This window comes from Naegleria gruberi (genome assembly GCF_000004985.1).
Source record: "Naegleria gruberi genomic scaffold NAEGRscaffold_44, whole genome shotgun sequence".
In the NCBI taxonomy this organism is placed as follows: domain Eukaryota; phylum Heterolobosea; class Eutetramitea; order Acrasida; family Naegleriidae; genus Naegleria; species Naegleria gruberi.
The window spans coordinates 99,694-123,418 of NW_003163283.1; the positions used below are offsets into that span (position 1 = coordinate 99,694).

Consider the following 23,725-nt stretch of genomic DNA (forward strand, 5'->3'; position numbering starts at 1 on the left):
TTTGTAATTGAACCACACATTGTTTCTTGCTCAGGAATTCTTCTTGTTCAATATTTTTAGCTCCTGCCGTTAATGAAAAAATGAATGAAATCTTCTCTTCATCACGATCAGGTGTTTACCACACAACCAACAAGAAGAAGGGACTGATGAATTCATCATCAACATCCTCAACTCATCACACAACAAGATGGCTCATATCTTCATTGCTATACTTGTTGATGTTCATTATTTTGTATAGAGTCAATGCTATGACACCCCAACAACAACAACAAACAATTCCTATCCACAACAATCTAAATGATAATACTACACCATCTTCTTCGGATTCAATGTCCACTTCTACATCATATGACTACTTACAACATACACTCTCGAAGGAAAATGTAGCAGTTGTAGCAACAACATTGGCCACTCTAGCCTATGGATACAACAAACGTTTTGCTGATCAGACAGGAAGACTTTGGGATGGTCTTCAATCCTTTGTTTCTACTTCTTCCAAGTTAGCAAGTGATAGTGGTGTTGGTCCGGATGCTGCCTTTATTCAGAACAAGGAGTTTCTTGTTGGAAAGGCACAATTCGTGAAGAGTATTCTGGAGAAGAAGATTCATCTATTGTTCTCGTGGAAAAACATGTTTACAGTGACCAAATGGGCTGTTATTGCAACTTCATCTGCTCAGACTGTCAAACTTGTTTATGAATTGTGGATTTATGAAGACATCTTTCAACATGCTGGGGAAACTTTACATAACTTTAAACATGATCAGAGGGAAATTTATGATCGGTTGAACGAACTCATTGATGTTTTGGAACAAATGTCCAATCTTGTTGTTACACAGGAAAGGTTTATTCCTTCATCATCGACTCCTTCAAAGTTATTTACAAGGTTGGGAGAGGCTACTAAATTAGATGAAAGCTTTGAAAAGAATTTCATTAAATTGACCAAAAAGTTTACCAAGATTCAAGCCACTCTCCAAAAGGACATTGAAGGAATGCAAGCACAAATGGAAGAATTGAAGAGTAAGGTTCAGCAAGACTCTGCATTCTTTAAGAAGAGACAAGAGAAATCACTTACTAATACTTTTGTTGGAGCTTCTTGTTTGGCATTAAGTGTTGGAGCTTCTTTATTGTTCCCTCCAGCAGCACCTGCAATTCTTGCTTCACATGCTGGTGGTATTATCAGTTTATCAGTAGCTGGTATCAATTATGGTCTCTACTATTATTCAAACTCAAAGAAGGATAAGGCAGAATATAGATTGAAAGAAGTAGTAAAATTGCAAGAGCAAATTGGAAGTATTCGAAACCAATCAATGGAATATTTGAATCATTATGAAGCTCAAAAGGCAGAAATTGTCAAATATATGAAGAAGTTGAGATCTGAGGACAAGAAGAAGAAATCCTTGTCGACACTTTTACTACCAGCTATGCATGATTTCAACCCACTGGAGACTGAAAACTTGGAGCAACGACTTTGGAATATTGTGGGAATATACCAAGCAAATACTCTCCTGTTATGGTATCACTCTTTCCATTTCATTTTCCTAATGATGACACTTTTCACATTTGCCAAAAATGGGTTGAATATGTCAGCCAAGACATTGGTTGTATTGTTCTTCTATTGCGCTATCCTCCTCACCCTAGATATGGCTTACGATTTTAAAGAGAGCCGACAAACAACCTTAGATATCCATTTAGATACTTCCATTCTTTTTATTAAGGTTACTAAGCAAACATACGAGGAAAGATATAGGCATGAATGTATTTGGTATGAGCTTCCAGTCAGAAAACAATTAGAATTGGATTTAAAATCATTGGTTCTTAAATTTGTTCCAGGATATTCAGATGTGGCAGATAGTCTTACTGCCACCAATGCCAGTGGTCATTTAATTCACAGCTCTAAATGTCTTCACTACAAACAAGTTATGGAAAGTAATGATGATAGTGTGACCTCTAATTTGATTCAAACCAGTACTCATTCAATTGTTGGTGTTGATGTTAAACAAATCAACAATCCATCAGAGATGTCCGGCAGTACATATTTTGATTTCATAAGCTCTGTATTTTTCAGACTAATCCGAACAGCAGCTGACTGTTGTGAAATTGTTTATGAAAGGACATCAATTGGTGCCAAGCTTTGCTTGGGAATGGCGCTAGCTTCCGTTCTATTTATTATTGCAAAGAGGATTGTTTGTTGTGGCTTGTAAATAAAAATTATGTTTTATACTATGTACAATTTTATTCTTCTCTAGTTTTTCGTTGTTGATGTTGATGTTAATTGTTTTTGTTTTTCCTTTTCAGCAAACTTTTTCACACACTCATTGTAGTTCCTCATTTCATCCTCACATTGATTTTGATTGAAATTATTCTTTGCTAAACATCCTTGAATTTTACATGCCAAAGTATGACAAGGATCGTCACTTGATTTATCTATATTCCACATTCCGACAGTATTTTTCATGTCACCACATTATAAATCGATGAAGACAACCAACCTCTATTAATTGCAGTGTTTCCCATTTTTTTAATTTATTATTAATTATTATCATCCCGAATAACTTGTTTGGTCCGTGTTTTGGTCGTTTTGGTGTAAATTTTTCATTCTGGCCACCAACTTTGATCGATTTTTAATTTTAAATTCAGAGAAAGAATGGGACCATACTGTTCTTAATGGTTATCAAGCTATGAAATCAGATGTTATTTACACATAAACAGCTGTCAACCCGACTGCTATTATCATCATAAGGTGATGATTCATCAATAAGCTTCTTATTCGATCCATCTTCATCTACCTCATTGCGATCATCAGTATGAGTGAGTGGATCTTAGCGCCTTATTTCAAAGCCTAAAAAAATGGGGAAAACACCAACACAAAGGAACGCTCCATACGTTTGAAAATGGAGGATGATTTGATTGAGAGAGCTTGATTCTGATCCTCGGAATCAGATGATGAGGAGCAATTCATAATGGATCAGCAAGAAGAGGAAGTAATTCGACATTACTCGGTGAGTTGTTTGATGATAACGGAGGTTTTGATCGAGCTTTTGGATCCATTCCTAATTTTCATATCAGCATGATAATGATGAAAGTCTAAACAAGCCTGTTCATTACATGAAGGAGACGGACCAAATGCAAGTGCTGGACCTAATCAACAAGCATGTACGTATATCTTTAATGTATCATTCAACTGTATCAGTGTTTACACTCAAAGGGTAAGATCGTTCACACCATGTTGGATGGCTCTTGTTATGGAGAAAACTCTCCACTCCAATAACATTGTTCAACTCGCAAACAATAGGTATGTTTTCTATTCATTATAATTTATTCATCAAGAATTGACATAACGGAATTCATTAGTTGGTATTCATTGATATTAATTCATTCATATTTCAGGTAAGTTTAATGTATTTGATTCATATGTAAACAAACTGGTCACGTAAAATATTTATTCATGTAGGAATAGTGTTGGCCAATGACAGCCACTCCATTTCTCCTAATGAAGTGCTTGGTCCTGCTGTGCTTGTCAAGGATATCAATGAAAAGCTTATTGTTAGACCCTTACTTAAATGTCATGCAATGCTATTGAGATGATTTTCTTCTAGTAAGTTACTTTAATAGATAGTTGAAATCTGATACTTGTTGATGTACTATAATTGTAATACCTATCATCTTGAATTTATTTAAATGCAGAGTTATCATGCTCCTTTGTTGAAATCTTGAATGTAATCTTGACTTGGAGAAATTTCTCTAAGTCAGGACATTGTGAAATAATAAACTTATTAATTTATTAAAAAACTTTGGTCCAATAATTTAATTTTGAAAATTAGGTACCAAATTTTGGTCAATTTTAAAATTTAAGCCTTGCCACCTAATCTGTACAGCGATGAAAATTTAAAAACGACCAAAAGTGGTCAGCAAAATTGAAAATCAATAGAGCAAACTCCATTAAAAATAATGTCATTTTGCACCAATTTATGGTACCACAGCAACTCATTCGGGATGAGTTAATCAAATGAAAAATTAAAGAGGTTGTGATTTTGACTCAAATTATCAATATTTCGAATTGTGTTGGCATAATCTCAGCTTTATCATCTTTGGTTTATCAGAATATTTTATAGAATTGATTTACTAAACAAGGGTTGAACTGATTCATATTTCACAATTTAAAATAATGTTTGGCTACGGCCATATCACGATGAATGCACCTCATCCCGTCCGATTTGAGAAGTTAAGCATCGTCGAGACACATCAGTACTGAGGTTGGAGACAACTTGGGAACCTGTGGTGCTGTAGTCTTTTTTATTCAATTTTATTATTTCGCTGTTGTGGATACAATTTAATTACTGAACCAACAATCAATAGATTCGTTGCCTTCACTGTTCATACAGTCAAAGACTGTAGCGGGATAGTCGAGGCTTCCCGTCTAATTATTAAGCGAAGATTTAATTAAAAAAAACATTACCTCTGAACAAGTCAAAATCTCCAACATAGAGACAACAATGAATACTAAAAAAGAAAACGACTAACCAATACCAATCTCAACAACAACTGTTCGCCTCCAGCTGGTTTTGGAAGTCTTATTAGCATTATTGGTATTATAATTATGGCAATAACTCTCACCAAGCAATTGTCTAAATTATTTTTTTTGTTAACAATAATTATTCATGTTTCAATCCCAGAACTGACATTTAAAAATCTTTAAAAAATGATCACACAACCAAACCATTCCATCACATCAAAGGGCACTGAAAATTTCCTATTCTCTGATGATTCTCTTTTTGAAATTTTATCTTTTCACAATGATTTTACATTTGTTGTAACCAGTTGTGCATTAGTTTCTAAACAGTGGTTTAATGTCGTTAAATATAATTGTAAACACCTCTCCCTATCACGTAATAGTGATGATCGGGAAATGGTTGGTCAATTTTTGGAAAATATTGCAAATCTTGCAGTGAGAATGAATGGAGAAATTGGATTTAATTTACAGGTTTTGGATTCGATGAAAGAATTGAAAAAACTCAATTTAGAATACAATAATATTGATCCAAATGGAATTAAGTATTTAGGTTCACTGAAACAATTGACTGATCTCAATGTATCTTGCTGTTACATTGGATTGAATTTGAGTCATTTAATATTATTGAAAGCATTAACTCATCTTAATATAACTAGTAATAATATTCGTGCAGAAGGAGCCAAATACATTGGTGAAATGAAGCAATTGACTAAACTTTCTATTGGCTCCAATGATATTGGCCCTGAAGGAGCCAAGTATATTAGTGGTCTTGAACAATTAACTTATCTTAATATCCGTTCAAATGATATTAAAAAAGATGGAGCAAAGCACATTAGTGAAATGAAACAGTTGACTTACCTTAATGTTGTTGGAAACCATATTTGTGATGGTGGAGCTAGATTTATAAGTGAAATGAAACAATTATCTAATCTTAGTGTTGGATACAATGATATTGGTGAGGAGGGAGCCAAGTATATCAGTGAATTGATGAATGTAAGCATACTTGATATTGGTGGCAATTCTATTAATGAGAAGGGAGCCAAGTTTATTGGTGAAATGAAACAATTAACGGATCTTAGAATTTATTGTTGCAACATTGGAGTAGAAGGAACACAATACATTTCATCACTGAATCAATTAACTCATCTTTCTATAAGTACAAATAATATTGGGGATGAGGGAGCCAAGTACATTGGTCAAATGAAACAATTAACAGATCTTAGCATACGTGAAAATAAGATTGGAATTGAAGGAGCAAAATCTATTGGTCAATTGAAAAATTTACTTAACCTTTACATTTCTGGCAATGAAATTGGAGATAATGGAGCCCAATTTATTAGTGAAATGAATCAATTGACTATACTTGATATTTCTAGTATTAATATTACACCAATAGGCATAAAATATATCAGCAACATGGAGTATTTAACTGACCTAAGGATTATTGATAATAATATTGATTCGATGGGTGCAAAATATCAGTCAAATGAAGCAATTAACAAGTCTTGATGTCTATAACAATACCATTGGTGTTGAAGGAGCTAAATATCTAAGTGAAATGGAACAATTAACTAATCTTGAGATACCAAACAATGAAATTGGTGACAAAGGCGTACAATTCTTAAGTAGAATGAAGCAATTAACCAGACTTGACCTAAATGAAAATAAGATAAGCGATGAGGGTGCCATATTTATTCTGGAAATGAAGAATTTGATAGATCTAAGTGTATATCATAATGAGATCAGTGAGGATTTCACTGAACGTTTAAGAGAAATGAAACAGTTAACTTATCTTGATATTTAAAATAGGAAAATCATTTTTCTAATAATCCCATTTCTCTTTGTAAACTGAGAAATACGTTTCGTACAAAATATTTGAAACAAGGATTTGGGAACTTGGCTTTTACTTCAATAATGCACTTTGATTTATTTCAAGTAAAAATTTTGGTGAGTGTCTCTGTTAGTATTCTCTTGGTTTCATCCAACAAATTTCCGTCTATTGGAGTCGAACGAACAGTCAACACTGAAACTGATTCTACCAACTTGTTTGATTTCTCAGTTAGTACAAAGTTAATGACAGGAATCTTGTTAATCTGACATGCAGTGGCAACAGCTAATGTGCTTGGTGTTGGCGAACTTCCAACTAGAATAACAGCTGTTGCTTGTTGTTGTTGGATAGACATGTCAAAGTGATACATGGTTTCAGCTGCAGAGCTCAGATTTGTTTGAGCTGTATCAAACTCTCTGCTCAACATGAAGTCATTGAACGACTTGAATTTTGTAATCTTGGATAATTCATCCGAATCTATTTGGGCAATGGATTGATCGGCAACTCCCAGGCTATATTGAATAGTGAATGGTAACTCTAAACTACTTAACATTTTAAGAATAGTTCTTCCTTCATTTTGATTACTCAGGAAAACGAAAGCAGTTCTCAGATCATTATTTCGGTAAGAGTTCATTAATCTATTACCTCTCTGAGTTTCCTTTTGAATAATAAGAGATCTTGCTTCACTGGTGCCTTGTACTCTTCCAGTTGTATCTCCATTATTACTAATTTGCATATAATCACCTGAATATGAATTTGTTTCTAGTGTTCGAGAAACTGGCATGACGAAACATCTTATATTGGCGTACTTTCTTGCATTGGAACATAGATGCCAGTCCTCTCCAGTGGCCCATGAGAACATCTTTTCTCTGAACAATAGTTTAACCCACTCCCTCTCCATGAACCAACTTCCACCGACAACATCCACCTCAATGATCTGTTCTGAACCAGAGACAGGTCCATAAAAATAATCCTCAGCTGTTGGAGTTCCTTTCGTTCCAAGAATTCCTCTGTAATTATTGGTATTGATAGTGTGAATGGCTGCCTCTAAAAATCTCTTCTCAGGAATGCAATCATCATCAAAAACAGCAATATACTTGGTTGGTGATTGTAGCGCAAGTTGAAATCTTCCAAAATATTTGAGCTGCATTTCTCCCTTATTGATAAAGAGTGAAATATTATTGGATGTGGCAAGTAACTTGGCCTCTTGTATTTCATTTTCAATCTCCTCTGCTTTAGGCGATGCAAAAAAGACCATCCAAACTACTTTAGGTTGATGAGTTTGTGAGAGGAGAGCTTGCATCCATCTCTTCACTAGACCTGTTCTCTTATACAAACCAACAACGACAGTGACAGAAAATTCATCAGAGGTCTTCGTTGCTGGAGTGTATGCGCTAGGTAATGCGAATAATTCTTGCATGGTGAGTGGATCTTTTGGTTTTGATCTTTCCAATAATTCCTTCTTTCTACTTTCGAATGGTAAGAAATTTTGAGAGTAAACACTTTCTGCAATTGAATCTTGAATGAATTGAGTGGAACATTCACTAGATTCTGGTAATTTGGAGGTGACAAAATCACGAACAATTTTTGAAATTCTCATGCTAGCTTTTCCATCTCCAAATATGTGTTTTGAAAGAATTAGTTTCGAATTTTGTGAATCCTTGATTGCGTCGGTCATGGCTTTCACAATGTGATGATAATTAACACCTATCTTTTTAATAGTTCCAATGTATATTCCCTCTGGTCTCTCAGTTGTATCTCGCATGAGTATAACAGGTTTTCCAATACTTGCTGATTCCTCTTGAATGCCACCAGAGTCAGTAACCACAATGTCAGCTTCACTAATGACATGTGGAAAGATGTCATAGGCAATTGGATCAACTAGTTGGACATTATCCAAAGAAGATAACACTTCATGTACTACACTCTTAGCATTTGGATTTGGATGAACAGGTAGAATGACCATGACGTTCTTACCAAATGTGTTGGAAATTGTTTTGATGGCATTACACATCTCTTTAAAGTGTGGAATGTTCTCTCTTCTGTGCATGGTAACAAGAATTACAGTTCGATGTGAAGATGTAGTCGCATCAACATGCTTGGTTTTAAAACTTCTGATGTTTTGAAGCAACTCTGGAATTATTTTTGGTGGGAGAGACTTTAAGGAATAGAACGAATCAATACCAGTGTTACCAGTGACATGCACATGCTGTGGACAGATGCCTTCTCTAACAAGAGCTGCTTTAGAAAATTCTGTTGGAGCGAACAAGAGACTGGCAAACGAGTCAATCACTTTACGATTCAACTCCTCTGGGAATGGACTATTGAAATCATAAGATCTCAATCCAGCTTCTACATGTCCAACTGGTATCTTTAAATAACTGGCTGCAAGGGCAGCAACAAGAGATGTAGTTGTGTCGCCTTGAACCAACACCATGGAGATTGGCCCTTGCTTTTCAAATTCTAAACTAATCTTTTGGAAGGCAAGTGTGAAGAAAGAGGAGATGCTTTGATTGGGAGTCATTAACTTCAAGTCAATGTCCACATGTTGATGAAATACACCAAGAGTTTGCTTTAAAATCTCACTATGTTGACCAGTACTCAACACAATCACCTCCAATTCAGAGTGATGGTTTGACTTGAGATGTGAAATTAGTGGAGCACATTTGATAGCTTCTGGTCTTGTTCCCAAAACTATGACTACTCTTGGCATGTTCTTCTTGTGAGGAATGAGAACACTTTCATGGTTTTCATTGGAATGTGGTCTGACCAGAACAACATCTGAATCAATAGCTGACTTGTTAGTTCTCAATAGAAAAAAGAAAACGAAACTAATCACCAATAATGTTGCACACACAATAGCGAGCTTAAATATCTTACTCATTTTTTTGAAACTTAACTTTCAGTGTTAGTGCATTAACGTTGTGGAGTTTACAAGAACAGGAGTTGGCACAACAATACTCTCTACCAAGTATTTCTAACAGGTTAAAAAAACAATTGTTTGCACTCCAACGATCATCTTTGGAAGATATTGTTTCAGAAATCACAAATATGGCTACGAATTAACGGTTATGGCATCCATACTGTACTTCCAATTCCCATTTTATCAAACCACCGAAAAACAAAAGGAATTGAAATCCAACTCTCTGGAAAACTATCATCTTGTACTGCATTTCATCCTTTGTTCACTATTCCATTCCTTGACGAAATTCAAGCAATTTCTAATTAATGATTGGAAAAAGAGTTCGAGTTAGAGGAAGATTCAACAGAGTGTTGAATAATTTAGAAACGATGCATTCGTTGAATCATTCTCTTGCTTATTTAGGATTAGCTGTGGACTAGATATTAACCTTTCATTGTTGGTAAGTTCGTATGTTATGTTACTGGCCACCAAATTGGGAACAGCGAAAGGAAATATGTGTGGGCTTTGCTGTGCCAAACTACTGAATACCCATTCTCAATCAATGATGATTAGTAAAGGTTTTTCTTCTCATTGTTGTTGTTACGGATGTGCATTCTAGAACTCTTTAAGGTGATTTCCTATTCGAAAGTTGAACTTTTAAGATCATAGAGTGAGAATTCTTGAGAGTTGAATCCTAGATGGAATAGAAACACAATGTCGTTTCAGAATATTGGATAGGTTTGCAGATTTTTCAATCATTTAAGAAAATATTCAACAGAGCTCACAAATTATTTATGATTGATACAAAATTTTTGATTCAAAATTGAATATTCAGTTATTTACGCTTGTAGAGATCGAATTTCTTGTTTCTCTTTCCACCTCTTCTATTCTTTCTATTCTTTCTATATTTTCTATTCTTCTTTCCATAAGTATCAAATCTTCTCTTTCTATTGTAATTTCTCTTCTTCTTTCCATAGACATCAATCTTCTTTCTGATAACTCTCTTCTTTCCATATCTTCTCTTCCAGCCCTTTCTCTTTCCGTAGGTGTCCAAATATTTGTGAACCTTTCTATTCTGTCTGTTTCTTCTCTTAACTCTGTACTTTCCCTTATTGTTCTTTCTAATGTACAAGGAGAGAGTTGATGCTTGTTCTTCAGCACTTACTTCACTAGTGAATGAGAGTGCAAACACAAGCAATGTCAAGGCAATCAATAGAATTGAGACGAATCTTTTCATTTTTTTTGTTAATGTTTTAAGATTCTCTTTTTTGCTTTGTCAATTTATAGTTTTCCTGATATGATTGTGAAAGTATTCTTTTTTAATGTGGTATGAAAGTGGATGAGTAGAATTGAAAGATTTTCCTATCTGGTGCTATACCTGTTTCGAATAGGATATAAATGGACAATGGAAAATCAAATCTCTTGAACAACAGTAAAGAAGTTCATAATTTTGAGTTGGTTTTCAACTGGTGGAATATCTTTATTCTTTAAAATTTCCAATCTTTCTTGCACGATTTCAATAGTTGCAACGCATTTGTCCAAGAACTAATACGAAAGTTGACTGGATTCTTCATGTTCTCAAACTGGAATAGGTTATTTTTGAACTCTAACTATTTGATTCTCAAAAAGTAAAACTCTTTCCACAAATATTAAATCTGAAATGAGTAAAATTTAACATTGTCAACCTCTTCATTATTAAAACCTTACGTGAACATGTTTGTATCGAAGAATTGAAAACTCGAATCGTAAATTATTAATAAAATTAATATAAAAAAAATGATTTGCAAATCGGGATTGGCTTTTTTGCTCTCAAATAATCATGAGGGTGATTTGAATTATTTTGTCAAGAAAGGATGAGAAATTTACATGCATGCCTACACATATATATTGTTGCATTATAAGAAATATTATTCAAGCATTAGAAAATTTAATTGATACATCACTCGGATGATGTTGACGAGATTTCGTTCATACCATAATGATAACTGTTCGAACATGTCCAAATCTATTCAGTCATGACATCTCCTTTCCCTGCACCTAAAGAGAAGTTGGCCACAGTATTGTAAAATAATTACATTATCCACAAACAAAAAAATAGAAGCACCTTTCTAATCGACAAACACATCAATTAACTGACTATTCAATATAACATCAGCATGTTAAAGTGGTGTGTCCTCATAATTATTCTTCTCTCAACCATTTTCACATCACATGCACAATATGTCACACAAACAGTGGCAGGTAATGGAATTTCCCAAAGTTTGGGAGATGGTTTTCTTGGAACACAAGCGAGTTTAAACAGTCCAAGAGATGTTGCTCTTGACATGTATGGTAACATGTACATAGCTGAAGAGAAGGCACACAAGATTAGATTCATAAACAAGACAACAGGTATTATTTCAACATTGGTTGGAAATGGCATTGCTGGAAGTGTTGGAGATGGTGGATTGGCTATTAATGCACAATTACATTTACCATTCTCTCTAGCAATTGATTCGACTGGTCAAAATTTGTTCATTTCTGACAGTGGAAACCATGTTATTCGTCACATTAACATGACAACACGTATCATTTCAACTGTTGCTGGAACAATGCGTAGTCCTGGATTTGGTGGTGATGGAAATATTGCCACACAAGCACTATTAAACACTCCTAGAGGAATTAGACTTGATTGGAAGGGAAACATTTATATTGCAGGTAGTGTAGTTTATTGACAATTTAATACTTACAATAATGCAAGATACTTCAAATTGTGCCATTAGAATGGTCAATAGAACTAATGGGCTCATTTCAACCATTGCTGGTAAGGGATCAATTTGTGGAACTAAATTATTAGGAAATGGTGGATTAGCAAATAGTACAACACTTTACAATCCGTTTGGTGTTGCGGTCGACTCATTTTTCAATGTTTATATTGCTGAGAGTTCTGCAAGTGTTATTCGATTTGTTGATAAATCAACAGGTATTATTTCAACATATGCAGGTGATGGCTCTCCAGCATATAGCGGGGATGGTGTATTGGCAAGTCAAGCTAAATTGAATTATCCTAATTTTGTAACTATTGACAACTTGTCAAATAATCTTTTAATTGCTGACACTGCTAATTTTGTAGTAAGATATGTGAATAGAACAACTAGAATTATATCGACCATTGCAGGATATAATGTTAATGGAAATAGTGGTGATGGTCTTCCAAGTAAGCAATCATCCTTTTCTTCCTTATTTGGAATAACAACAGACATGGAAGGAAATGTATACATTGTAGATGCACCGAATTCTGTTGTTAGAATACTAATCAAAACATGTGATAGCTTATTATTTACCTGTAATAATCATGGTTCATGTCTTTCATCCCAAACTTGTAAATGTAATTATGGATGGAGCACAGAAACATGTATCCAACCAACTTGTTTTGGTATTTTAGCAACCACTAATGTGGCATGTAGTGGACATGGAAAATGTTCATATGTGGATTTATGTGAATGTGATATGGACTTTTTTGGTAATGAATGTGAATTCTTTAAATGTTATGGAATTAATTATAATAATCAATCTGTGTGCAGTAATGGTAGAGGAAACTGTTCTTCACCAAATAATTGTACTTGTCAGAATAATTATTTTGGTAATGAATGTGAATTAACAACTTGTTATGGAATTGAAAGTAATAATTCCAAAGTATGTTCTGGAAATGGTAAATGTATAGGAAAGGATGAATGCTCATGTATGAATGGGTATGTTGGCGACTATTGTCAGCATACTGTTTGCTTTGGTATTTATGGAAACGAAACATGTTCTTCTAGAGGAAGTTGTATAGCACCTGATAATTGTGAGTGTTTGGATGGCTACGGTGGCAGAGATTGTAGACATTATGAAGTTTTTATGGATTTTGAAACTGTTTCCATTCATTCATCTCATCATCTGTTAATGAGAAAGTTAACAAGTGACTTATTGGAGTGTGGAGAGATAGTATCAGAATCGGATATATTAAAATTGGGGGAGAAAGATTCCCTTAAATGTTATTGGAGGGAATTAAGTGGATTTAGAATATATTTAGGCTATAATCATAATATAACACATGGTTCAGTTTTAAATATCATGAATAATCTATTGACCATACATGTTAATGCATCTATTTCAGATCAAATTAGAAAAAGTAATGAAAATGGTGTTGTAATAGGATTTCCACTTGATGTATTTCCAACTAACAAGGATTTATTAATTAGATCTCAACATGATCAACACTATAATAATTTTAAATCAGTTTCCCAGAATTGGAAATTTTCTACAGTTATTCGTAATACAATTCATCCAATTCAAGAATTACTAGATAGAAACGATAACAAACCGATCGTTATCATTCCATCAATTAATATTTCGGATCTTCAATCACTAACCATATCAACATTGACAATCAATGATTTATCAATTCAATCAACAAGTGAAAGAACATTTGCATTTGAGAAATCAAAGGATATTCCATCACAATTTAATATTTGGAATGAAATTAGTTCACAATCTTATTACCAAGATTGTATAGGACATAATTGTATAGTTGAATCAACATTAATTGGAATGAAAACATCACTCACTTATTCTTTTAATGGATTTTTAATTGTAAAAAGTAAAGAATTTCAAAATAGACAAATATTTAGAATTACAAACAAAGTTGAAAATGATTTATTGAAAGAAAATTACAAAGGAACAATGCAAGTAGTAGGATTGAATTTAAATTCATACTCTTCTTCTTATTATCAAGTTGATTTGACATATTCATCATTTGACATGTTGGATATTTATCTTGTTGGAATTAACAAGACATATTCTAGAAATGAGGCTATTGTTTTATCTACTTCTATTATTGATCCCTTTGTGTTTACCTACTCAGATATTAATAGTTTTAAACAAAGATGGTCATATCAAAATTCAATTACTAAACAATATGATTCAATTTTTGGAAGTCAGCTCTATATTGCACCGCTACCTGTTGGATTATATGATATTTCGTTAAACGTAACTACGAAGTCCAATGTTTATACTTTTTATGGTAAAATTGATATTGTAAATTTTGAAAATATTCCATCTATTAACATTAAGCACGTTCCAGCAATTTATCCCTTTGGATCGAATATATATATTGAAATGTCTATAAAGAGCGACATTCCAATCAAGAAAATTCAATGGAAGTTACTAGAGGGAAAATTTGATAGCAAGCAATCACTAACTAACAATTATAATGAAATTCTAGAACAATCATTTAATCCAATCCCACATTTTGTAAATACGCAACAATATATGTTAAATATTGAAAAAAAATATTTGATTGAGGGTGAAAGATATCAATTTCAAATAGTGGCATGGAATGAAAATGGTCAATATGCTATCTCTAACATTTCAACACGTATTGATATGTCTCCTAGATTTTGGTGTGATATTTATGATCCAATTGGAGAAAATAAGGCATTTACCAGTACGTTTGTCGTTAATTGTGTGAATACTATTGCGGAGAGTGTATCTAGTTATTGGATTGATGTTTGGGATAATGATACAAGATTGATGATCTTGTCAAATACTCAAAAAAGAACTTTTATTACAAAATTACCATTTACCAAATCTGGTTATTTGAATATTGGTATTAAACTTATCAATATGAATGGTTCATTTTCAAGAATATTTAGAAAGGTGAAGGTTAATAATCCTATTTCTGATCTTTCACTACAATCTAGAATTAATTTTATTTTTTTAAATTTTAATATTATAATTGAAGAACCTATTTCCATAGATACTATCATTAAACTATCTTGTCTTCTTTCTCTAATTGATAAGAATGATGATTTTACAGAATTAAATTCTGTTGATAAGAATATACTTGTAAAAAGTTTAACATTATTAATAACAAACTTGGATAAAATTCAACAAATTGCATTAAATGTTGATGACAAGCTAATTCAAATCATTCTTCCACTCCTTTCCAAAGTTACAACAATTATTCAACACATATCATTACAATCTATTAGTGAAACTGTATTATTACAAAATATTAAGTGGATAATAAGTGGTTACAAAAATAGTTTTCAATATTATTCTCCTTATATTATGAATCATTTATTAGATTTTACTCATGCTCAAGAATTGGAAACATTGTTTAAGACGTTATTGGTTAAAGGAGGTGGAATGAAGTCAACAGAAATGCTTCCGAATGTTGTTAATATTATACGCAGGTCCTATTTCAGTAGTGGGCTGGGTTTACAAAATCAAACAATTTCTAGAATTTTCAATTCATTTGGAGCGAAGGGATTTTATGAAGAAATTGATACTGCATTACATTTATTAAATGGAAAACAATTCAATTTCCATTCTAATCAAGAGGATATTCAAATAGATTTCAAAGTTTTAAACGATGTTCAATATAATCTAATTACTCCTTACAAAGTTAATTTGATTTCATATACTACCAAATCATATTTGAACGTATCAGATAGTGTATCTTTGGCATTCATGTATGAGACTGGTGAGATAATACCTACTACAAGTTCTAAATATTCCACAGTTCAAATCAAATTCAATAATGTGACACTAACTCTCGAAGAGGATAACATTTCATTATTGAAAGTTTTTTGTGTATCATATGATTATAGTAAGGATACTTGGAACACTGATGGAATTGAAACGATATTTAATATTACACAAATCATGAATAGAACTATTACATTAAATGTAACTTGTCAATATCTATCATCTGTGGGCTTGACAACAATATCAATTCAAAAAGGTTTTTCAACCTACAGAAATACAAGTAGTAGTATTATTCCAAATACTCCACAATCAGATAAGATAATAGCGATTGTAGTGCCTATTTCAATATTGTTACTCATTTCCATTTTAGTAATTCTAATATGTATAGGAATTTACTATTACAGAAGTAGATATTGGAGCAAAAGATTGAAAAATGAAAAAGAAATGGAACAAAAACTCTTAGAAATTGAATTGGAATTGAATGATAAAAACCCTCAACCCATATCCTATCTAATTCCCATTGAAGAATTGGAGTTGATAAAAAAGATTGGAGAAGGAGGGTTTGGCCAAGTTTACCTTGCAAAATGGAAACATGTTCAAGTTGCAGTGAAATGTGTCAGTAATTATGAAGATGAAGAACAAATAGAACAATTCAACGGAGATGATATGGAAGATGCATTTGAAAAGGAAGTTTTATTGTTAAATAGTTTAAAACATCCAAATGTTATTCACTTTTTTGGAGTTTGTCTTACTCAAACTAAAAAGTTAATGATTATGGAATATTTGGAAGGTGGGTCATTGGATAGAATTGTTTCAGAACTTCGTTTAAAAAGAAGGAAAATGTTATTGAGAGAAAAGATTAGAATATTGTTTGGTGTTTCGAATGGAATGAGTTATTTACACAATTTGAAACCTTCATCTATTATTCATAGAGATCTCAAGACGGCAAATATTCTACTTGATAATTACATGCAACCAAAAGTGTGTGATTTTGGATTATCAAAATTGATTGGAAATAATAATTCAACAACAATGACTACTAATTTAGGAAGTATTTTTTATATGGCAGTAAGTGTTACTATATTACTATTTGCTAATTATGGATAGCCTGTAAGTTTTTTGTCGATATGGATGCGATTTAAATATTAAGGAATTAATTGGAGATGGCTATCAAAATATTACAAACAAACTTGATGTGTACAGTTTTGGAATTATCATGTATGAACTCTTCTTTGAGGAAAATCCATTCCTTAATCAAAATTCAAAGAAAATTCATCGGTTCTCCTCCAATTCATCATCTTCATCAAGCTCGTCAGAACAATCAATGGAATTGAATAGTTTTAGCGTACCTGTTCGAGTATTGAATGGAGTTAGACCTAAAATACCCTTCTCTAATATGATTGAACAAAGACAGTGGATATCAGAGTTTATGAGTGACGATTATGACCATGAAAAGAAGAGTGATATGAAAACAATCAATGATTTGTGTAAACTTGTGGATGATTATATCATGTTGATGAAAATGTGTTGGGATGTTGATCCTGAAAAAAGACCATCTTTTGATGAAATAGGACAATATTTGGCTGATGTAATGTCTAACTATCAACTTTAATATTTAGGTGGGTCTTTTCTTAATTGTTTTTTGGAGTGGTAGATTATCTTGAATTAGATTTGGTTTACAATAGAATGAAGGTACATCCAATTAGGACGAAACAAAGTGCAAAAACTATGAGTGATCCCACGATCAGTGTTACATTGGAATCATTTCTCTTTGTTTTAGTTTGTACTTTGGTATATTCTCTCATTAAATCATCATCAGAAAATCCATAAAGCTCATCAATAGATTCATCATTTCCTTCTCCTTCACCTTTGCTCGTGCTAACAACTTGCTTCCATTTACTTCTCAATTCTCTAACCTTTCCCAATATCATACCATAAACCTCTTCCTGCCGCTCTCTACCATAAGTGTTCACACTAACATCTTTCAGATATTTGTCTTTGAAATCGTTAGGTAGTTGATTTTTGGGAGTGTCAAAATCTCCAATAAGATCAAACCTAACGACATGCTGAGCGGGAACCACTTGATATGTGTTTTCATCTCGCAAAATTGAATCAACTTGTTTTTCTGTTGAATATTTCACTGTGAAATTGGGTGAGTTACTGGTGGGCTGATATGAGAAGACACCAGTTGTTGTTATTTGAGCTTTGTCTGTACGTTTTTTGAATTTGTAATCAAATAGAACCTTCATTACTTCGTTGCTTTCATTAACATGTAAATCGTCAGTTGTTCCTCTTTTAGATTGAATAAAGTGAACTAAATGTTTGTCATTACCCACAAATATGATGCATGAATCAGCACTTGGTGTCTGAGGAGCATTCTTTCTCATTGTAAACTCTTTTGGAGTGCTCTGAATGACATCATGAACAGAACCAAAAGCATTTCCTTCAAGAACTTTGAAATTCTTTGGACAATAATAGTCAACACCATCTTTCCTCATTATCAAAGAACTATTGTTGATATGTTTGGTAACATATGGCCAATACTCTTTCAAAAATCTCAAACCTACATCGCATATTTCATTGGCGTCTGGGCTATATTCTGGAGATAATATTGCAAGATCAATTGGTAGGACTGGAAGACAACGAATGAGCTCTGTAATAGTAATGAGAGGTGTTCCCTTTTCATTTAAATGAATCCAACCATTTCTATTCATTCTCTCCTTATCAATGGACTCAATTCGCAAATTATTTGATAGATAGTCACTGTAAATTGCTTCATACAGCAGATTCATCAAAAATAAAGGCTTTTCAGGGTTCAAATTTTTCCAATTTAAACAGAATGTTGTGAAACCAGTTTCGTATTTTGCTGCAATTTTACATAAATATTTCCAACATTTGCCTTTCGCAAAATCAAAACGATCCTCAGTCTCAGTCATTTTCTTAACTCTGTCTGATGCCCTGCTATAAATTCTTTTTGGTAACGTCCAACCATTATAAATTGTTTCAACATGCTCGAATACTGTTTTGGTGTCAGAAATGCCAGTGGATTTCCCCCAACTCCAGCTTTTAACAAACTCTGTACACAAACCAGGATGTCCTCTTAGTAAATTGAAACAAAGTTTGAATAGGTAGGTCAGTATTGAATTTGATGGAAAGGCCATGTTTTGTAAAAAGATATTAATTTGATCATCATTCCAATAAGCAAGCCTGATCCATTCTGTTATATCTGGATTCAAATATTCAAACATAACTGCTGATTGACTAGTAATTGCAATCAGAACAAATGTTTGTTCACACAAGAATTGGAGCATCTTTCGGATAGTTTCTTGTCCAAAACGTTCAACAATTCTATCCAAATCATCAAATTGTAAGAGTAGATCATTGGCTGTTCCTTTTAAATTTGTCAAAAGTGTCAAGAGATTTTTATCATCTAAATTCACCGATGGTTGACTCTTCAATAATTTAAATACTAATTCCTCTTCATTTCTCACAGAAGCCAAGTCTAACAAAGAAACTCTATCAAATGATATGTTAACAATGGAAAGTTTATCACTATTTGATGTATGATATTCCTGAAAGAAACGACTCTTTCCAATTCCCTTCACACCACAACAAACAAATATACGTTTCTTATTGGCGATGGATTTGGCTAGAAGTGTAGATTGAGTAGCATTCTCAATGTAGGTTAACGTTGGTGGTGCCATTTTTTTTAAAGTGTCATCATCTTTACTAATCGCCAATCAAACTGTTGAGAGGTTTCCACTTTCGATAGACCTGAAATTTGATAAACAGGTTCATCTTATCAACACTACAATTTTCAACCAGACACATTGAAATGGTGTGAATTTATTTTTCCATTAAGCTTTTCAACACTCGTTGTCATTCCTTAATTTACAAAACAAGAGCAGCAAAAATCAAGCAGAAAACTATAGCAAAAATTAACAAGTACCACAAGAATGAACCAACACTTGAAGGTTTCGTCTTTTTGCCATGAGATTTTTGATAATATTTGTCAGTTTCGAAATTGTCATCAGAAGCAGAACTATAATAATCTGAATCTCCTTCTTCATCCTCCATTTGAGCGACCACCTCACTGCTGCTAGCTTTTGGAATTGGTGTGTTATTAACATACTCATCGATCATCTCATTACTTTCTACAGTTTCAAGTTTAGGATTAGTATCATTCTTCTTTCTTCTTCATCTCTAGGTGATTCCCAAGCACTACTCAATTCTCTCAACAGGCTTAATAATGGCCCATAAACTTCTGTACTCTTACTCTTTCCATGAACCTCAATCTTGATAGATGGAAAGATTTTCTTCAATTTTAAAATCGATTCAGTAAAATCATTATCAAAATCTCCAATCAATTCAAATAAAATGTTAGCTTCGAGTGGTGTTATTTCTTCATAAGCTCCATTTTTTTTGCCTTCTTTAATTTCTTCACCCTTACTTCCACTGGAAGAACCTTGCAGTCTTACTATATGAAAGTTGTTTGTGTTTGTGTGAAAAACTGAGTAAATTTCACTTCCCTTGGTTGTGAACTTTACTTTTTCCAAGAGAGGTTTTGGTGGTTCCTTTGCGTTTGTTGTCAATCTTTTAGATTTTCTTCCTATAAACAGTTCATCTACAGCTTGTTGTTTTTGTGTTTCCTCCTTTTTCTTTAAGTTTTTAAATGAGACTACTTGAAAAACATAGTCAAATAACGTCTTGAAAACCTCATCTTCCAAGCTAACAGCAGCATTTGAAGCACTTGTGAATCTTTTAGATTGAATCAAATGTAGTGAGTTTCCTATTTTACAAAAAGAATCTGCTCCTGATGCTTTTTCAGCATTCACATAGAGCATGTATTCATCTGGTTGTACCAACATTCCATAAACATCAAGTTTTGATAGAGAGTTCATAACTGAGAAATTTGTTGGAATGCTATTTCGAATTCCATCTATCGTTAAGGAGATTGTATTTGCATTTTCGTCCTTTTGAATATGTGGCCAATAATGTTTCAAAAATCTCACACTGACATCCGTTATTTCATTTGCATTTGGGCTGTATTCTGGTGCCAGAATTGCAATATCGATAGGCAAAAAAGGAAAGAGACTAATGAGCTCAATAATTGTCAACACTGCAACTCCTCCACTTTCATATAATTGTCCTTTCTTTCCCATCTTAATAGCTCTCTTACTGGTTCGATAATTTTCATAAATTGACTTGTTGGGATCATATTTCTTTTTCTTTTGGGTGGCTGTTTCGTCCTTACTCGAAGTCAACTTTCTTTTGACATCTGTTGTTGTGTCAGAACTAGTTTGATTGGAGTCTTTGGATTGTTTGCTATCTTTCTCACCGTTTGCAAACAGTGCATCATGCAGGATATTCATCAACAAGAACTTTTTCATCGCATCCATTCCTGAACTAAACTTTTCCACAATTGGAGAACTATAACGAGCAGCAATTTGATGGAAATAAATCCAACACCTTCTTTTGAGAAATTTCTTGAATTTCTCTACTTCAATTTCTGAGGAATCAACTTGTCCCTTTCTGTATTCTTCCATAATTTTAGTGAATGAAATTGAGTTTAGATTTCCATCTGTCCAACACTTTACAAACTCCCAACACAATCCAGGATGTCCTTTCAATAAGTTTAAAGCAATCCAAAATACACTATAAACACATTTGTCTTCCCTTGAAGTATTGTCACTATTAAATCCCAATAATTTTTGTAAAAACTCCTTAATATCAGTAGTGTTCCAATATTTGTGAATGATTATTGTCTGCTTGACATCAACTTCTTCTGGTTGACCTTCATCTGTTCTCATCAATACATCATATTCATCCTCATCAACATTATCTTCATCACCATCAACATCATCTTCTGTTTGACCTTCTGTTAATGTGGCTATTGATTGTTTCGCATTAAACTTTTGTTTTTTTATAATAACGGCTACCTTATCAGTTTCATCAGTAGTGGCTTGTGATGAGGTGGTGGTAACGTGCTTTTTTCTGTATTATTTCTTATAACACTTGATGGAATACATTCACCAACAATAGTTTGATCTCTGGACGAAAGTGCAATTCTAATTTTTTGAATGGGAAGAGTCAATAACAATGCAATAGATTCCTGCAATAGAGAATTTCCTCCCTGCTTGTAAAACGCTTGGACATCATCAAAATGAATAAGAATGATACTTGAAGAATCGAATAATTGTAAGAGAGCGTATACTCGGCGCTGATCTGATAACGAATCATAATTTTCAGGAAGGTTTCTTGCATCATCAGAGAGCTTACTAATTAAAATTCTTTCAATAAATAATCGTTTGTTTGAATTTTCGATTGGAATAAGATTTTTTTCATAATCAGAAAGTTCAATTCGCAAATATCGAACAGGAACCCATGGAGATTGTGTTTTGTTGTACAGTTCAACTCCTTCTCTGAAAAAATGTGTTTTTCCAATTCCCTTCACACCAAAATTGTAAATTACTTTAACTTGAGGTGTTTTGAGAAATTCGAATAAAGTTTGATTATTTCGTTGAAGTGGTTTGTCACCAACAGCTACTGCTGAAGAGGAGGATGAAGCTGATGATGAAGACGAATCTGATGATGATTGTACACCAGTTGCCCGTGACATTTTTAAACGAGAGTGTGAAAGATTGTTGTGAAATCTAATCATCATCATCATTGACCTCTTAATCGTTTCTGGAACAACGACACAATTTATGGAGTTGAGTTTACTATTAAGATTTACCGAGTTGAAATGGAAAGTGATTGAGTGCATCAGTTCCTTCCTTGGGCGGATAAACTATTTCATGTTAACACAGATGAAATACCTCTGTTCTGTGAATTGGTCTGATAAAAATCATGTTGTTGTGGTACGATTTAGTGTGGATGGTGTTGTTGCCTCTCTCTTTCTTGTTGTTTGCTTTCTACTATTTAAAGAGAGAACAATTAGTGGAGAAATCGAATAGAAATTTTGAGTATGAGGGAGAAGATAGACTCTTTCTTATTAAACCACCAAGTAGAATAGTGGATCTCCCAAAGAATAGGTCTATAGATGAAGTTTTATCTAGTGTGAAAATTAAAATGTTATCCTATAATAAATTATCATTGGACCAGGGAAAGAAACTAGTCGAAAGGTTATCGGAAAGAAGATATTTCAATTCTCTTCAATATTTGTGTTTAGTAAGTGTGTAATTATCTATGGAATTTATTGAATAACATCTTTCAACAGTCAAGACCTCAATATACTTGCTCATGTTCTCTTACAACTTTGACATCTGTTTGGAATTATTTATTTACTTCAATGGGATGTGGTGATTTACCTCCATTATGTCAGGAAGATGTTATTTCATTAATGGGATTTGATGAACCTTTCGATGATATTAGTTTTGGTAAATTGGCTTCAAACAAACGTAAGTTTAGTTTAGTTTAGTTGTAAATAATTGGAAATAGAGGATGCTTTAGTAAGTTGATCAAACAATGTGGAATTATTAATTTTATCAAAAAGTGGTTCTATACATTGTGTTCTTTATTCAAAGTTAGAGGAAGATCTTCCATGGTGTGGAAGAAACAAGGCGAAAACAATACGAAAGGTAGAACAAGAGAACAGGTAATGTCTATCATTAAACAAGGACTGAAATCAAAAACTTGTTCATTTGTCTATCACATGCACCATCATGTTTGTTTAATTGTAGGCTATGAAGAAACACCCATTGATCCGACACTATCCTATTCTAAACTAAACCTTTCATCAGATGAAAAGAACACTTGGCTCATTGTTGGTGATATTTCATCCAAACTCTCACCTCTAATCTCTGTTTCATTGGATGACATAGAAAGAGACTTGTCAACTCAACCTCCTCAATACCTCGACGTTAGACATTTGAATGATGGTTTGAAATTTGATGAAACGTTAAGCTCAAATCCCAACTGCATCATAATGTATGAGCATTGTGTGTGAAAATATGTAGCACAACGATGAAGA

The 23,725-nt window shown here is 33.2% G+C and overlaps 8 protein-coding genes across 8 annotated transcripts; 5 read left to right on the top strand and 3 right to left on the bottom strand.

The window, feature by feature from the left end:
* Positions 1-73: 73 nt before the first annotated feature.
* Positions 74-2,222, top strand: NAEGRDRAFT_58896 (uncharacterized protein). The gene has a single exon (XM_002673701.1). It carries the CDS (start codon positions 81-83, stop codon positions 2,199-2,201), a length of 2,121 nt encoding a protein of 706 aa, XP_002673747.1. The 5' UTR covers positions 74-80; the 3' UTR covers positions 2,202-2,222.
* A 2,684-nt stretch (positions 2,223-4,906) lies between these two features.
* Positions 4,907-6,019, top strand: NAEGRDRAFT_51363 (uncharacterized protein; the record flags this gene model as incomplete). The annotated part of the gene is made up of 1 exon (XM_002673702.1): positions 4,907-6,019. The coding sequence occupies one exon, from the start codon at positions 4,907-4,909 to the stop codon at positions 6,017-6,019; it is 1,113 nt and encodes a 370-aa protein (XP_002673748.1).
* A 422-nt stretch (positions 6,020-6,441) lies between these two features.
* On the bottom strand, positions 6,442-9,051 carry NAEGRDRAFT_51364 (uncharacterized protein; the record flags this gene model as incomplete). Its single annotated transcript, XM_002673767.1, has 1 exon — positions 6,442-9,051. One exon carries the CDS (start codon positions 9,049-9,051, stop codon positions 6,442-6,444), a length of 2,610 nt encoding a protein of 869 aa, XP_002673813.1.
* Positions 9,052-10,075: 1,024 nt separating this feature from the next.
* NAEGRDRAFT_71069 (uncharacterized protein) lies at positions 10,076-10,477 on the bottom strand (the record flags this gene model as incomplete). The annotated part of the gene is made up of 1 exon (XM_002673768.1): positions 10,076-10,477. One exon carries the CDS (start codon positions 10,475-10,477, stop codon positions 10,076-10,078), a length of 402 nt encoding a protein of 133 aa, XP_002673814.1.
* A 919-nt stretch (positions 10,478-11,396) lies between these two features.
* Positions 11,397-11,954, top strand: NAEGRDRAFT_71070 (uncharacterized protein; the record flags this gene model as incomplete). The annotated part of the gene is made up of 1 exon (XM_002673703.1): positions 11,397-11,954. One exon carries the CDS (start codon positions 11,397-11,399, stop codon positions 11,952-11,954), a length of 558 nt encoding a protein of 185 aa, XP_002673749.1.
* Positions 11,955-12,003: 49 nt separating this feature from the next.
* Positions 12,004-17,605, top strand: NAEGRDRAFT_80821 (uncharacterized protein; the record flags this gene model as incomplete). Its single annotated transcript, XM_002673704.1, has 2 exons — positions 12,004-16,821; positions 16,904-17,605. 2 exons carry the CDS (start codon positions 12,004-12,006, stop codon positions 17,363-17,365), a joined length of 5,280 nt encoding a protein of 1,759 aa, XP_002673750.1. The 3' UTR covers positions 17,366-17,605.
* NAEGRDRAFT_51365 (uncharacterized protein) lies at positions 17,430-22,519 on the bottom strand (the record flags this gene model as incomplete). The annotated part of the gene is made up of 3 exons (XM_002673769.1): positions 17,430-19,402; positions 20,030-21,715; positions 21,781-22,519. The coding sequence occupies 3 exons, from the start codon at positions 22,517-22,519 to the stop codon at positions 17,430-17,432; spliced, it is 4,398 nt and encodes a 1,465-aa protein (XP_002673815.1).
* An 83-nt stretch (positions 22,520-22,602) lies between these two features.
* NAEGRDRAFT_71074 (uncharacterized protein) lies at positions 22,603-23,701 on the top strand (the record flags this gene model as incomplete). The annotated part of the gene is made up of 4 exons (XM_002673705.1): positions 22,603-22,923; positions 22,973-23,153; positions 23,194-23,204; positions 23,249-23,701. The coding sequence occupies 4 exons, from the start codon at positions 22,603-22,605 to the stop codon at positions 23,699-23,701; spliced, it is 966 nt and encodes a 321-aa protein (XP_002673751.1).
* Between the last annotated feature and the right edge of the window lie 24 nt (positions 23,702-23,725).

Coding starts and splice junctions, on each gene's coding strand:
- NAEGRDRAFT_58896 (XM_002673701.1), top strand. CDS start 81: ATGAATGAAATCTTCTCTTCATCACGATCAGGTGTTTACCACACAACC.